The 15,511-nt window shown below is 41.7% G+C and overlaps 1 protein-coding gene across 1 annotated transcript in view; it reads left to right on the top strand.

Annotated features, from left to right (window-relative positions):
• Positions 1-15,511, top strand: part of LOC110463680 (mucin-5AC-like) — a 34,039-nt gene that overhangs the window by 4,726 nt on the left and 13,802 nt on the right. Inside the window, exons 6-16 of the mRNA XM_021518478.1 lie at positions 771-1,058; positions 1,345-4,788; positions 5,345-6,049; positions 6,606-7,238; positions 8,563-9,087; positions 9,916-9,978; positions 11,181-11,482; positions 12,103-12,238; positions 13,876-14,274; positions 14,677-15,063; positions 15,280-15,357. Of these exons, the coding sequence (XP_021374153.1) occupies positions 771-1,058; positions 1,345-4,788; positions 5,345-6,049; positions 6,606-7,238; positions 8,563-9,087; positions 9,916-9,978; positions 11,181-11,482; positions 12,103-12,238; positions 13,876-14,274; positions 14,677-15,063; positions 15,280-15,357 (6,960 nt within the window). The remainder of the gene's footprint in view (positions 1-770; positions 1,059-1,344; positions 4,789-5,344; positions 6,050-6,605; positions 7,239-8,562; positions 9,088-9,915; positions 9,979-11,180; positions 11,483-12,102; positions 12,239-13,875; positions 14,275-14,676; positions 15,064-15,279; positions 15,358-15,511) is intronic.

The raw sequence follows: 15,511 nt of genomic DNA, 5'->3' as shown, positions 1-15,511 counted from the left end.
ATAGATCAGCCACACTTCCATCATATATCAGCCACACTTCCATCATACATCAGCCACACTTCCATCATACATCAGCCAAACTTCCATCATACATCAGCCACACTTCCATCATACATCAGCCACACTTCCATCATACATCAGCCACACATCCATCATACATCAGCCACACTTCCATCATAGATCAGCCACACTTCCATCATACATCAGCCACACATCATACATCAGCCACACTTCCATCATACATCAACCACACTTAACAATAAAAAGTAGTCCCAACCTAGGCCTGTTATGTTTCTTGCTGGCAATTCTTTATAAATTTTACTTAGAAATATTATTAAACGTTATTTTAATGCACAAAGTTCTGCAGGAAAAGTATCACTCACCAAGCTGAGATATATTGATATGTAATTAGACTGCTGCCACAGTTTCTGTAGCTAAGACATTATAAAATGATATAGGGGCCGTATATTTGGTTCCCATTCATTATTGAATTTTAATGTAAAATTGTTCCAAGTGTTTATGGTACCAGTGAGTTATATTTCCCTAGCTTTACTGCTGAATACAGACTGCTTCCCCTAGTAAAATTGTGCCTTCCAAAAATGAAGAAAAATGAGAAATATCATTTCAATTTCAGTAAAAACTGTGCTATATTTTCCCAATTCATGTGGGAACAGGCCATTTTAATTAAAATTTATCTAGAAACAAAATACTTGGTAAAGGTAATGACTTTTGAAATTTATTGTTTTTTTTCACTGTTCCTTTGTAAATAGCAATCCCCACGTTTATTCACCCTGCATGTGCATGGACGTACTGGATCAGTGTGGATTCCCCTGCAATCGGTGTGGGTGATATGGAGTCTCTGTCTGCGATTCGTGAAGACCATACATTCTGTTCGAACCCCGTCCAGGTGGAGTGTCGGGATGTAGCCACACACACTGATGCCTCCCTCTCGGGCCAGAAGCTGACCTGTGACCTCCAGACAGGGCTAAAGTGCCTCAACTGGGAAAATAGCAACAAGTGTAAAGACTATGAGATCCGATTCTTCTGCCCTTGTACAAGTAGGTTCTTCCTTATCATGCAAAACTGTTAGGTCAAATACTTCTGTCCATATTGATTCTTCTTTATGTATTATAAGCTTTATACAGAATTTAAGGTCAAATGCATGTACTTAAGATCATGTAAGTTCTTCGCAATGCAATGTATGTAAAGTATTATATCTGTCTAAAAAAATGAAATCCAATATTTAAAAAAATAAAAATAATACACATCCATGCAGTTCTACAATTATCCTTCATTAAGAATCATCATCTCTGTATGCTCTTCACAAAACTTATGTTTCTGTAGGCCCTGTCCCAGAATTAGGAACAAATGGTCAGCCCACTGCACAACCAGAATTAGGACCCAATGGTCAACCAACAGCTGGCCCTGGATTAGGACCTAATGGTCAGCCCACAGCAGGCCCAGGATTAGGACCGAATGGTCTGCCCACAGCTGGTCCAGGATTAGGACCCAATGGTCAGCCCACAGCAGGCCCTGGATTAGGACCCAATGGTCAGCCCACAGCTGGCCCTGGATTAGGACCCAATGGAAAACCCACAGCTGGTCCTGGATTAGGACCAAATGGTCAGCCAACAGCTGGCCCTGAATTAGGACCCAATGGTCAGCCCACAGCTGGTCCAGGATTAGGACCCAATGGTCAGCCCACAGCTGGTCCAGGATTAGGCCCCAATGGTCAGCCCACAGCTGGTCCAGGAGTAGGACCCAATTGTCAGCCCACAGCTGGTCCAGGATTAGGACCCAATGGTCAGCCAACAGCTGGCCCAGGATTAGGACCCAATGGTCAGCCCACAGCTGGTCCAGGATTAGGACCTGCTGGAAAACCCACAGCTGGTCCAGGATTAGGACCAAATGGTCAGCCCACAGCTGGTCCAGGGTTAGGACCCAATGGTCAGCCCACAGCTGGTCCAGGACTGGGACCTCATGGTCAGCCCACAGCTGGTCCAGGATTAGGACCTAATGGTAAGCCCACAGCTGCCCCAATATGTGGGTGGTCTTCATGGATTAATACAGATAGTCCAACAGTTATGAAACCTGGTAAAGTGTTGGCTGGAGACTTTGAATCACTGTCAAGTATGAGGAATTCCATGACTCTTTGTACCTTCCAACAGATGACAAGAATTGAATGTCGCATTGCTAAGAACCACTTGCCCTACACTGCTAGTGGTGATATTGTCACCTGTGACAGAATACGAGGTCTCAGGTGTAGAAATGAATTACAGCAAGATAAGAAATGTCAAGACTATGAGGTTCGTGTTTTCTGCGACTGTAAGATTTTTCCAACAGCTGGTCCAGGATTAGGACCCAATGGTCAGCCGACAGCAGCCCCAGTATTAGGACCTAATGGAAAACCCACAGCAGGACCAGGATCTGGACCAAATGGACAGCCCACAGCTGGTCCAGGAGTAGGACCAAATGGCAAACCTACGGCAGGACCAGGATTAGGACCTAATGGTCATCCCACAGCAGGTCCAGAAGTAGGACCCAATGGTCATCCAACAGCAGGTCCAGGACTAGGACCCAATGGTCATCCCACAGCAGGTCCAGGAGTAGGACCCAATGGTCATCCAACAGCAGGTCCAGGAGTAGGACTCAATGGTCATCCAACAGCTGGTCCAGGATTAGGACCAAATGGTAAGCCTACAGCAAGCCCTCCAGTTTGTGGATGGTCAACCTGGATGAATGGAAATAAGCCTAATGATGTGGCTGAGTTGGAACTGTTTGTTGATCTGCGACACCAGTACAGTTTCTGTGACACTGATGACATCACTGCTATAGAGTGTAGGCGGACTGGCACCTCCCTGTCCTACACAGAGGCTGGACAGTCTGGAATTATCTGTGATTTCCACAGAGGTGGGCTCACCTGTGTCAACAGTAGACAGACAACCACGGGAGGACGTTGCTATGACTATGAGGTTCGGGTGTTCTGTGAGCCCCGTGGAGTGGACTGTTCAACACTACCAGTCCCTGGTAATCAAAGTAAGCCCACAGCTGGTCCAGCATTAGGACCTGATGGAAAACCCACAGCTGGTCCAGGAGTAGGACCCAATGGTCAGCCCACAGCTGGACCAGGATTAGGACCAGATGGAAAACCCACAGCTGGACCAGGAGTAGGACCCAGTGGTCAGCCCACAGCTGGACCAGGATTAGGACCAGATGGAAAACCCACAGCTGGACCAGGAGTAGGACCCAGTGGTCAGCCCACAGCTGGACCAGGATTAGGACCAGATGGAAAACCCACAGCTGGACCAGGAGTAGGACCCAATGGTCAGCCCACAGCTGGACCAGGATTAGGACCTGATGGAACACCTACAGCTGGTCCTGGAGTGGGACCAAATGGGCAACCTACAGCTGGTCCAGGATTAGGACCCAATGGTCAACCCACAGCAGGTCCAGTCCCTGGTAAACAAAGTAAGCCCACACCTGATCTAGGATTAATACCACCATCTTGGGGAAACACAGCTGGACCAGGAATGGGACCAAATGGTCAACCCACTGCTGGTCCAGGATTAGGACCCAATGGTCAACCCACAGCAGGTCCAGTCCCTGGTAGTCAAAGTAAGCCCACACCTGATCTAGGATTAATACCACCATATTGGGGAAACACAGCTGGACCAGGAATGGGACCAAATGGTCAACCCACTGCTGGTCCAGGAGTAGGACCCAATGGTCAGCCCACAGCTGGACCAGAATTAGGACCCAATGGTCAACCCACAGCTGGACCGGGATTAGGACCTGATGGAAAACCCACAGCTGGTCCAGGAGTAGGACCCAACGGTCAACCCACAGCTGGACCAGGATTAGGACCAAACGGTCAACCCACAGCTGGACCAGGATTAGGACCTGATAAGAAGCCAACAGCTGGTCCAGGATTTGGACCAAATGGTCAACCCACAGCAGGTCCGGGATTGGGACCAAATGGTCAGCCCACAGCAGGTCCAGGAGTAGGACCCAATGGTCAGCCCACAGCTGGTCCAGGCCTTGGACCCAATGGTAAGCCAACAGCTGGTCCAGGATTTGGAACAAATGGTCAACCTACTGCTGGTCCAGATATAGGACCCAATGGTCATCCCACAGCTGGTCCAGGCTTAGGACCAAACGGAAAGCCAACAGCTGGTCCAGGATTTGGACCAAATGGTCAACCCACAGCAGGTCCAGGATTGGGACCAAATGGTCAGCCCACAGCAGGTCCAGGAGTAGGACTCAATGGTCATCCCACAGCTGGTCCAGGCCTAGGACCCAATGGTCAACCTACAGCTGGTCCAGGAATAGGATCCAATGGTCATCCCACAGCTGGTCCAGGATTTGGACCAAATGGTCAACCCACAGCTGGTCCAGGATTTGGACCAAATGGTCAACCCACAGCAGGTCCAGTAGTAGGACCCAATGGTCAGCCTACAGCTGGTCCAGGACTAGGACCCAATGGTCAGCCCACAGCCCAGCCAACGATCTGCTCCTTTACACTATCACCATGGATAAACCAAGTGAACCCCAACACCGCTGACGGAGACCATGAGGTGTCTGCACTGGAGTACCAGAAACAGACTGACTTCTGTAGCCTTGGCACCATCAGTGGAATAGAATGTTGGGACGAGACCCTCAATGCTCCTGCTGAATCCTCTGGGGAGATCATCAAGTGTTCTGTTACTGATGGACTTGTGTGTAACAATGCCGACAACTTCCCTGTCCCCTGTACCGACTACAAGATCAGATATAGATGTGATGTCTGCCGTAAGTCCTCATTTATTGTGAATTATAATGGAAAACAACACAGTAAATACAGTTCTCTGATTTTGCTTAAATTCAATTCCTGTTTATTAATGCTGATTGCTTAAGTTTTGTGATATTTTCATTTACCAGTAACCTGTTTTACATTTTAAAGTGTCACATGAACTATTACCTAGTATAAGGAATGATTATTTGGATTATTGTACACTGAAAATGGCTTTGTATACTATGAGTCTGATAATGGATACTTTGACTCACGTCATATGATAGGTGAATATTGCTTCAACCTTCAATAATCTTTTCCTTATAATGCAAAGATTTGATATCCAGAGGCAAAATTCCAAAAATCAGGAGTTGGTGTTATAAAAGAAAAGATGTTCCTGGACTTTTTGCTGCCTAACAATACTGATAAACATGGCACTTTCGAGCTACAGTGTTACATCTTGTTACTAAATTAATCTTAAGATAGCAGGACACTCTCACATTGTGAAAAATTAGAAATTAACCATATTACATCAATTTTTTATCTGCTGGTATTGATTTGTTTTGTCTTAAACAGATCTTCAGCCTACAGCTGCCCCAGGAGTAGGACTGAATGGTCAACCAACAGCTGGTCCAGGATTTGGACCCAATGGTCAACCTACAGCTGGTCCAGGAATAGGGCTTAATGGTCATCCCACAGCAGGTCCAGGAGTAGGACTCAATGGTCATCCCACAGCTGGTCCAGGCCTAGGACCCAATGGTCAACCTACAGCTGGTCCAGGAATAGGATCAAATGGTCATCCCACAGCTGGTCCAGGATTTGGACCAAATGGTCAACCCACAGCAGGTCCAGTAGTAGGACCCAATGGTCAGCCTACAGCTGGTCCAGGACTAGGACCCAATGGTCAGCCCACAGCAGGTCCAGTAGTAGGACCCAATGGTCAGCCTACAGCTGGTCCAGGACTAGGACCCAATGGTCAGCCCACAGCCCAGCCAACGATCTGCTCTGTGTCAGTATCACCATGGATAAACCAAGTGAACCCCAACACCGCTGACGGAGACCATGAGGTGTCTGCACTGGAGTACCAGAAACAGACTGACTTCTGTAGCCTTGGCACCATCAGTGGAATAGAATGTTGGGACGAGACCCTCAATGCTCCTGCTGAATCCTCTGGGGAGATCATCAAGTGTTCTGTTACTGATGGACTTGTGTGTAACAATGCCGACAACTTCCCTGTCCCCTGTACCGACTACAAGATCAGATATAGATGTGATGTCTGCCGTAAGTCCTCATTTATTGTGAATTATAATGGAAAACAACACAGTAAATACAGTTCTCTGATTTTGCTTAAATTCAATTCCTGTTTATTAATGCTGATTGCTTAAGTTTTGTGATATTTTCATTTACCAGTAACCTGTTTTACATTTTAAAGTGTCACATGAACTATTACCTAGTATAAGGAATGATTATTTGGATTATTGTACACTGAAAATGGCTTTGTATACTATGAGTCTGATAATGGATACTTTGACTCACGTCATATGACAGGTGAATATTGCTTCTACCTTCAATAATCTTTTCCTTATAATGCAAAGATTTGATATCCAGAGGCAAAATTCCAAAAATCAGGAGTTGGTGTTATAAAGGAAAAGATGTTCCTGGACTTTTTGCTGCCTAACAATACTGATAAACATGACACTTTCGAGCTACAGTGTTACATCTTGTTACTAAATTAATCTTAAGATAGCAGGACACTCTCACATTGTGAAAAATTAGAAATTAACCATATTACATCAATTTTTTATCTGCTGGTATTGATTTGTTTTGTCTTAAACAGATCTTCAGCCTACAGCTGCCCCAGGAGTAGGACTGAATGGTCAACCAACAGCTGGTCCAGGATTTGGACCCAATGGTCAACCTACAGCTGGTCCAGGAATAGGGCTTAATGGTCATCCCACAGCAGGTCCAGGAGTAGGACTCAATGGTCATCCCACAGCTGGTCCAGGCCTAGGACCCAATGGTCAACCTACAGCTGGTCCAGGAATAGGATCAAATGGTCATCCCACAGCTGGTCCAGGATTTGGACCAAATGGTCAACCCACAGCAGGTCCAGTAGTAGGACCCAATGGTCAGCCTACAGCTGGTCCAGGACTAGGACCCAATGGTCAGCCCACAGCCCAGCCAACGATCTGCTCTGTGTCAGTATCACCATGGATAAACCAAGTGAACCCCAACACCGCTGACGGAGACCATGAGGTGTCTGCACTGGAGTACCAGAAACAGACTGACTTCTGTAGCCTTGGCACCATCAGTGGAATAGAATGTTGGGACGAGACCCTCAATGCTCCTGCTGAATCCTCTGGGGAGATCATCAAGTGTTCTGTTACTGATGGACTTGTGTGTAACAATGCCGACAACTTCCCTGTCCCCTGTACCGACTACAAGATCAGATATAGATGTGATGTCTGCCGTAAGTCATCATTTATAGTAAAATGTGATGGAAAGCTTAACAGATTTTCATACAGTTATTACAGTTCCCAAATTTTGCCTTTGAGTTAAGTTCAATCCCTGTGTATTACTGCCGATAGCTTTAATTGGTGTGCTGTTTGCATTAGCATGTCTCACATTTATTAAGTGTCACATGAACAACTATGTATAATTGTATATAGAATGTTAGAGGTACATGTTTAGTGAAACACAGACCAGTGTACATAATGGTAAGTAGGAAATTACATAATTGTAAGTAATCAACACTATAAATCTTTGATATGTGAGAAAGAGAATGGTCATTTTTTATTTAGATATCTATTTATTCCTTGTAAGGGCCGAGTTCTTTAAATAAATTTGGTAGATTGCAGCTGGTGTAGATATTTTGACATTTAAAAGCCATTGGACTAGATGTAGGATGGTATGGTGTGGCATTGTTTGGCGTGGTGAGGTCAACAATACTACAAGTACTTAGTAACACTTTCAACTTGAATTTATTTACCAATTTCTGTTATAAACGTCATATTGGTTAATTGGGGGCTATCTTTCTTGGTGTATATTTTTTCCAATGAGCATGTGTAGATGCCCTACCATAGCAACTAGCAACCGAATTGCGTTGCTATGCAGAAATAGACAAACTGTGGTGTTTTTGGACAGTTAACATGCAGAAAGCAAAGACTCTGCATGTGACAAACAAAACTTCCTTTCTACGAGTGAACACTGGTAATGACAATGTTTAAACATGTCAAATATTAATTTGTTTGTTGCATGCGGAGGCTTTCAAAAATTTTAAAGTATTAAGTTAATTTCCTTCAAAATGGCCAATGTTAAACCAAATAACGCACAAAAGACAATATTCACGCATTTTATTATGAAAATGCTGGTTTATGTCTCTTTATAATGCCATTTCTCCTTAACTAGTTGTTGAATGAATTAGATATTTCATATTTACGTACTTGATTTATTCAAGATTACAAAAATAATAACTAACTCAAAATCCCCTATGAGGCAGGAAATGACCCTTAACGCGCCTAGTCCTTTAAAAAAAAGGAAAGATATTGAATGTTCAAAATATTTGATATCCAGAGGCATAATGGAAAAAAATCAGGAGTTAGTATTAGAAAGAAAATGATGTTACAGGTTTTCTAGTTGCATCAACCTACTGGTAGACATGACACTGAGAGCTACGGTGATAAATCCTCTCAGGAAATTCGTATTAAGATAGAAAGGCACTCATATGTTTTTAACATTGAGAAAAGTCACCATATAACCTCAATTTTCCATCTATTGATTTTTTTCTTAATCAGATCTTCAGCCTACAGCTGGCCCAGGATTAGGACCCAATGGTCAGCCCACAGCCGGTCCAGGACTTAATGTTAATGGTTATCCCACAGCTGGACCTGGATTTGGACCAAACGGTCTGCCCACAGCTGGGCCAGTGTTAGGACCCAACGGTCAGCCAACAGCTGGTCCAGTAGTAGGACCCAATGGTCAGCCTACAGCTGGTCCAGGACTCGGACCCAATGGTCAGCCCACAGCCCAGCCAACGATCTGCTCTGTGTCAGTATCACCATGGATAAACCAAGTGAACCCCAACACCGCTGACGGAGACCATGAGGTGTCTGCACTGGAGTACCAGAAACAGACTGACTTCTGTAGCCTTGGCACCATCAGTGGAATAGAATGTTGGGACGAGACCCTCAATGCTCCTGCTGAATCCTCTGGGGAGATCATCAAGTGTTCTGTTACTGATGGACTTGTGTGTAACAATGCCGACAACTTCCCTGTCCCCTGTACCGACTACAAGATCAGATATAGATGTGATGTCTGCCGTAAGTAAAATAAAAACATACTAATTTGCATTAATGCTTGGTCATTTGTATCTGAAAATCATTTGCTAGTCAGTGTTAAAATATTATGGCTTCTCAAAATCAAAATCCTCTTCTTAGTTCCTACAATGCTTATGGTCTTCTTTTAGGACATGTAGCTTTCTTCTATGAAAGACTATTGTAATTGTGAAAATAAGTTGCTTTATTTGAAGTCACAGATGTCAAATGTTTAAAAAAAAACAAAAAAACCTTATGATTCCTTAAAGATTTAGCATTATAAAATCCAATAACCAGTTATAGTTTTATCTGAAGGTCACTGTTAAGGCTACTGTGTGCTGTTTAAGTGAAATTATAGGGTGGGGAAAATGTTTGCTTTTGACTTTTTAAATTAATGGCTGTATGGAATTTTTCGCTAAGGCAATTGTTCGAAAATCTATGTACTCTATACAAATTAATCTGTGATATATATAATCTATAACTTGATATCCATGCGTTAATATTTTTTGTGCTAATTCACTCAATGCAGAATAAGTGAACATCTCCATTTTCACAGTAATATTAAAAATCTTCCCACTAGTTGTACCAAGAAGATTTTCTTCAAACTTGGTATATTATGAATATGACCCTGATCAGGCCCTGTATTCACAAAAACTTTGCTCATGCTCAAGCATGGATTCTGTGCTCAAACCAACTTTCTTATAACTTGCATAAATCATGAGGCAAGATCAAAAAGTCAAGCCTAGGCTTTGAAAACAGTATTTGACTTTAAATCTCAGGACAATTTTTCCAAATACCATGACATGTTGTGAATTTTTTCAATACTTATTCTAGGTCCAGCTCCTACCCTGAGTGTGACAACAACCTCTGGAACACCTTCTGTGACCCCTGCACCAGGTAAGGTTTATACCCACATTTGTCATCTCATACCAAGTAAGATTAAGATCCTCTACTGAATGAAATCCCCAACTCAGTAAAGTTAAGACCCACTACTGTAATCCCCAACTCAAGTAAGGTTAAGACCCTCTACTTTTAATCCCCAACTCAGTAAGGTTAAGACCCTCTACTGTAATCCCCAACTCAGTAAGGTTAAGACCCTCTACTTTTAATCCCCAACTCAGTAAGGTTAAGACCCTCTACTGTAATCCCCAACTCAGTAAGGTTAGGACTCTCTACTGTATTCCCCAACTCAGTAAGGTTAAGACCCTCTACTGTAATCCCCAACTCAGTAAGGTTAGGACCCTCTACTGTAATCCCCAACTCAGTAAGGTTAAGACCCTCTACTGTAATCCCCAACTCAGTAAGGTTAGGACTCTCTACTGTATTCCCCAACTCAGTAAGGTTAAGACCCTCTACTGTAATCCCCAACTCAGTAAGGTTAGGACCCTCTACTGTATTCCCCAACTCAGTAAGGTTAAGACCCTCTACTGTAATCCCCAACTCAGTAAGGTTAAGACCCTCTACTGTTAATCCCAAACTCAGTAAGGTTAAGACCCTCTACTGTAATCCCCAACTCGGTAAGATTAAGGCCCTTCTACTGTAATCCCCAACTCAGTAAGGTTAAGACCCTCTACTTTTAATCCCCAACTCAGTAAGGTTAAGACCCTCTACTGTAATCCCCAACTCAGTAAGGTTAAGACCCTCTACTGTTAATCCCAAACTCAGTAAGGTTAAGACCCTCTACTGTAATCCCCAACTCGGTAAGATTAAGGCCCTTCTACTGTAATCCCCAACTCAGTAAGGTTAAGACCCTCTACTTTTAATCCCCAACTCAGTAATGTTAAGACCCTCTACTGTAATCCCCAACTCAGTAAGGTTAAGACCCTCTACTGTTAATCCCAAACTCAGTAAGGTTAGGACCCGGTTCTGTAATTCCAAACTCAGTAAGGTTAGGACCCTCTACTGTAATCCCAAACTCAGTAAATTAGTGCTTTATTTTCCCAAAATGATCAAAAAAAATCAATAAAAATAATGCTATATTTTCCCAGTTAATAAAAGAACAGGCTGTTGTAAAATTTATGTAAAAAAGACACTGATGTAATCCTGCATTACATGACTTTTGAACACATCTGATGCTTTGATAATGTATCTGTATTCAGTCTGTGAAAACCCTATGGACAAAGGCACAGTGATAGATATGTCCAATGCTGTTCTGAGTGCCTCGACAAGCCAGTCCGCTCTGACTGGTCCACAACACTCCCGTCTCACGGACCAAGCTTGGGTGTCCGGCACCAACGACAAGTCACAGTGGATTAGGGTTGACCTTGGACAGCCCAAGGTCATCATGGGACTCACCAGCAAGGGTCACAAAACACAGCCATCATGGGTCAAGGCGTACTACATCATGTATTCTGTAGATGGTGGACGCTTCTCTTACTACTCGGAGAATGGTCAACCCAAGGTATAGAACTTACGTGTTTGGAACTTATTGGTTTAAAGTATACAGCTAATGGATTTAATATATAGGGCTTAATGTATTGATGTTATCTCATTCACCCCTGAAATTTCATAATAAACTATTACAACTCTTGAATTGGAACAGTTCAAATGTGTCTTCAGGGATAAATGAGTTAAGTGTTGTTTAAGATATAGAATTTAAGAATTCAGTGTATGTACCTTAGAGATTTAAGATATATGTTAAGCTTATGGGTGAATTATTGAGCGTATGGGGTTATCTTATGGGATAAATATTTCTAAATAAGAAAGGAAATCACTTCCCTGAGGTTTTCAGCCATTTTAAGCTACTTTTCTATAATATATATTGTTTTAAACATAATGTCAATTTTGCCAGAATCTTAACTTTTGAAATGTTGTGTTTAGGTATACCCTCAAATAACATGAACACCCATAGCTTAGTGTATGGCCACCTAACTTTCAGGTTTCTTCAGTTTTCAATGTTTTGTATTTGAGATGTCATAATCTGTATATTTTCAAGATAGGAAACTTTTTGTAAAAATCATTTTTTTACTGTTTTGCAGAACTGAGCAATTGTATTGAGAATGTATTACTGTATCTTTGCAGCTGATCGGTGGAAACTTCGACTCCAACAGTGCTGTGAAACAGAACTTAGTACCATTTGTGGCTCGTTATGTACAGATAATACCTGCTGTCTGGGAAGGCGCCATTGCACTTCGCTGGCAATTGTATGGATGTACAGGTAACTAACAGTTGTAAAGATTAATAGAATCTACCAAAGCCTCGGTAAGACAATCAAGAACGTCATCCCTCGGATTGGAGATTTCTCTGTCACACCCTCAAGGTATATGGGATGATTGTTTTTCTCCCATCCTGTTTCACTCACAAATCCACCAACAAGTGGTGATTGCATGAAATACAAGCGCTGATTGCATGTTTTTCCAGCAAATCCTGAGTTGTCTTCCATGGTCTGATACTGTTGACGTGACGTCAAACAATTGTTATGACTTAAATCACGCCATTCTGCATGAGACTATCTCCCCCTAGGGGGTGACAAGCTGATATTTTCCAATTTTAAAGAGAGACACCTGTTAAGGGTAAGAGAAACATATTGATAATGACTGTATACAGGTAACAATTAATGGTATACAGGTAACAGTTGTATACAGGTAACAATGATATACAGATAACAATGATATACAGGTAACAATGATATACAGGTAACAATGATATACAGGTAACAATGATATACAGATAACAATGATATACAGGTAACAATGATATACAGGTAACAATGATATACAGGTAACAATGATATACAGATAACAATGATATACAGGTAACAATGATATACAGGTAACAATGATATACAGGTAACAATGATATACAGATAACAATGATATACAGGTAACAATGATATACAGGTAACAATGATATACAGGTAACAATGATATACAGATAACAATGATATACAGGTAACAATGATATACAGGTAACAATGATATACAGGTAACAATGATATACAGATAACAATGATATACAGGTAACAATGATATACAGGTAACAATGATATACAGGTAACAATGGTATACAGGTAACAATGATATACAGGTAACAATGATATACAGATAACAATGATATACAGATAACAATGATATACAGGTAACAATGATATACAGGTAACAATGATATACAGGTAACAATGGTATACAGATAACAATGATATACAGGTAACGATGGTATACAGGTAACAATGATATACAGGTAACAATGGTATACAGATAACAATGATATACAGGTAACAATGATATACAGATAACAATGATATACAGATAACAATGATATACAGGTAACAATGATATACAGGTAACAATGGTATACAGGTAACAATGATATACAGATAACAATGATATACAGGTAACAAAGGTATACAGATAACAATGGTATACAGATAACAATGATATACAGGTAACAATGATATACAGGTAACAATGATATACAGGTAACAGTTGAAACTGTTTTAATTTATTTGGCTCATAAATGAATAAAAGGATACTCATTCCCACGAGAACAATTTACCTGTCTATCTTTGTGTCTACATGTTTTAGCTGGCTAATTAGGCTGTCTTCAGTATTTGCTGTATTTGTTGGACTAATTTTATGATTTTAAGCTTTACTTATTTTTTCTCAAAATCATTGCAACACTTAAGAAGTCTACCTTTGTGTCTACATGTTTCAGCTTTTCTTAAAATTGTTTTGATATCTGTAAAATTGGTGTGTGATCTTTAATGGCATGACAATGGTTTGATTTGTAGAGTAAAATAAAAGATCTATGTTTTTATTTAGAGTTATGAATTACAAACCATGTTTTACCTATTAGGTACACCAACAGTAGCACCTCATCCTGATGGTTCTGGATTACCCACTGCTTCACCTCCAAATCACACAGGACAGCCAACTCTGGCCCCAGTAGGTCAAACAGGAAAGCCAACACCAGCCCCTGTACCATGTGACAAACGCTGGTCGCAGTGGCTGAACCGCGACAACCCCACAAGTGGTGACATGGAGCACGAAGCCATGACACCTGCTGAGAAGAAACAGTTCTGTCCTGGAGGAAACGTGACCAAAATACAGTGTATGACGAAAGAAGGCATCGAGTTCGCCAGTGCTGGAGAGATCGCCACCTGCCATCTTGACTCTGGTCTGACCTGTAACAACGCTGATAACTTCCCTATACCTTGTAGTGACTATAAGGTCCAATATTGGTGTGACTGTGCTGGTAAGTTAACATGGGGAAAAAAAGAAATAATTTACCCAGAAATATTACCAGAAAAACTTACATCTTGTATCTGGCAATCAGAAAGGTTCAACACCAATGCATTTTCTATTACCTTTAGGAGTTTTATGTCATCCAAGGTATTTTAATATGCATCTAAATGTTTGTTTCTTATGACGCTCTTATGTTATGCAGGTCAGCTGTAGAATTATCAAATGATTACCCTGATCCTATTGTGTTTATGGTACTAGGAATGAATTATCTTCATGTAATGTTTGTATAAGAACTTGCAGTGGAATTGTAAATATAAGCATTTGGAACACAACTTTTCTTTAAATAAACATGACTGAATCGTTCCTGTATGATCTGAATTAATGTTATTTTACTGTCTGGGAACACCAACAGTCAATCCCATGGTGGGAAAGTTTGGAAACCCAACTCTAGGACCAGCTGGTCAAACTGGTCAGCCAACTATGGCCCCAGTAGGTCAAACAGGAAAGCCAACACCAGCCCCTGTACCATGTGACAAACGCTGGTCGCAGTGGCTGAACCGCGACAACCCCACAAGTGGTGACATGGAGCACGAAGCCATGACACCTGCTGAGAAGAAACAGTTCTGTCCTGGAGGAAACGTGACCAAAATACAGTGTATGACAAAAGAAGGCATCGAGTTCGCCAGTGCTGGAGAGATTGCCAGCTGCTACCTTGATAGTGGTCTGACATGTAACAATGCTGATAACTTCCCTATTCCTTGTAGTGACTATAAGGTCCAATATTGGTGTGACTGCGCTGGTAAGTTAAATTTTCAGTTAGTTTTGCCCTTTTGAGAGAATTTAACTTTCTGTAGTGATCTTTTGCAAAAATAAACATTTTGGGTATATATATATATGATTTTTAGTACCAAAATGGAGATAAGGTGAGATTTATATATGAAAGGAAAATAAATCAAAGCTGTAAGCTGATACATGTATAACCATCTTATTTCGGTTGGTATTCCTCTGTTTACAGACATTCCTACACCAGCACCCCCTCACAGCGCTGTGAATCCTACAGCCGTTTCTGTGACCCCCGCCAATAGCATTCCTAGTAAGTAAACTTTATAAGGTAAAGTCACTTGACATGGATGACTGACTTCGAGATCTTTCCTAGATATCAAGAAATTCATTTTTTTGTTACTGAAAGATTTAAACTACTAAAAGCTTTGCCCTGTGTTACCCCCGAACAAATAATAAATATAGTT

This window comes from Mizuhopecten yessoensis, unplaced genomic scaffold (assembly GCF_002113885.1).
Source record: "Mizuhopecten yessoensis strain PY_sf001 unplaced genomic scaffold, ASM211388v2 scaffold10921, whole genome shotgun sequence".
Lineage (NCBI taxonomy): Eukaryota > Metazoa > Mollusca > Bivalvia > Pectinida > Pectinidae > Mizuhopecten > Mizuhopecten yessoensis.
This window is presented reverse-complemented; position numbering and strand designations above follow the sequence as displayed.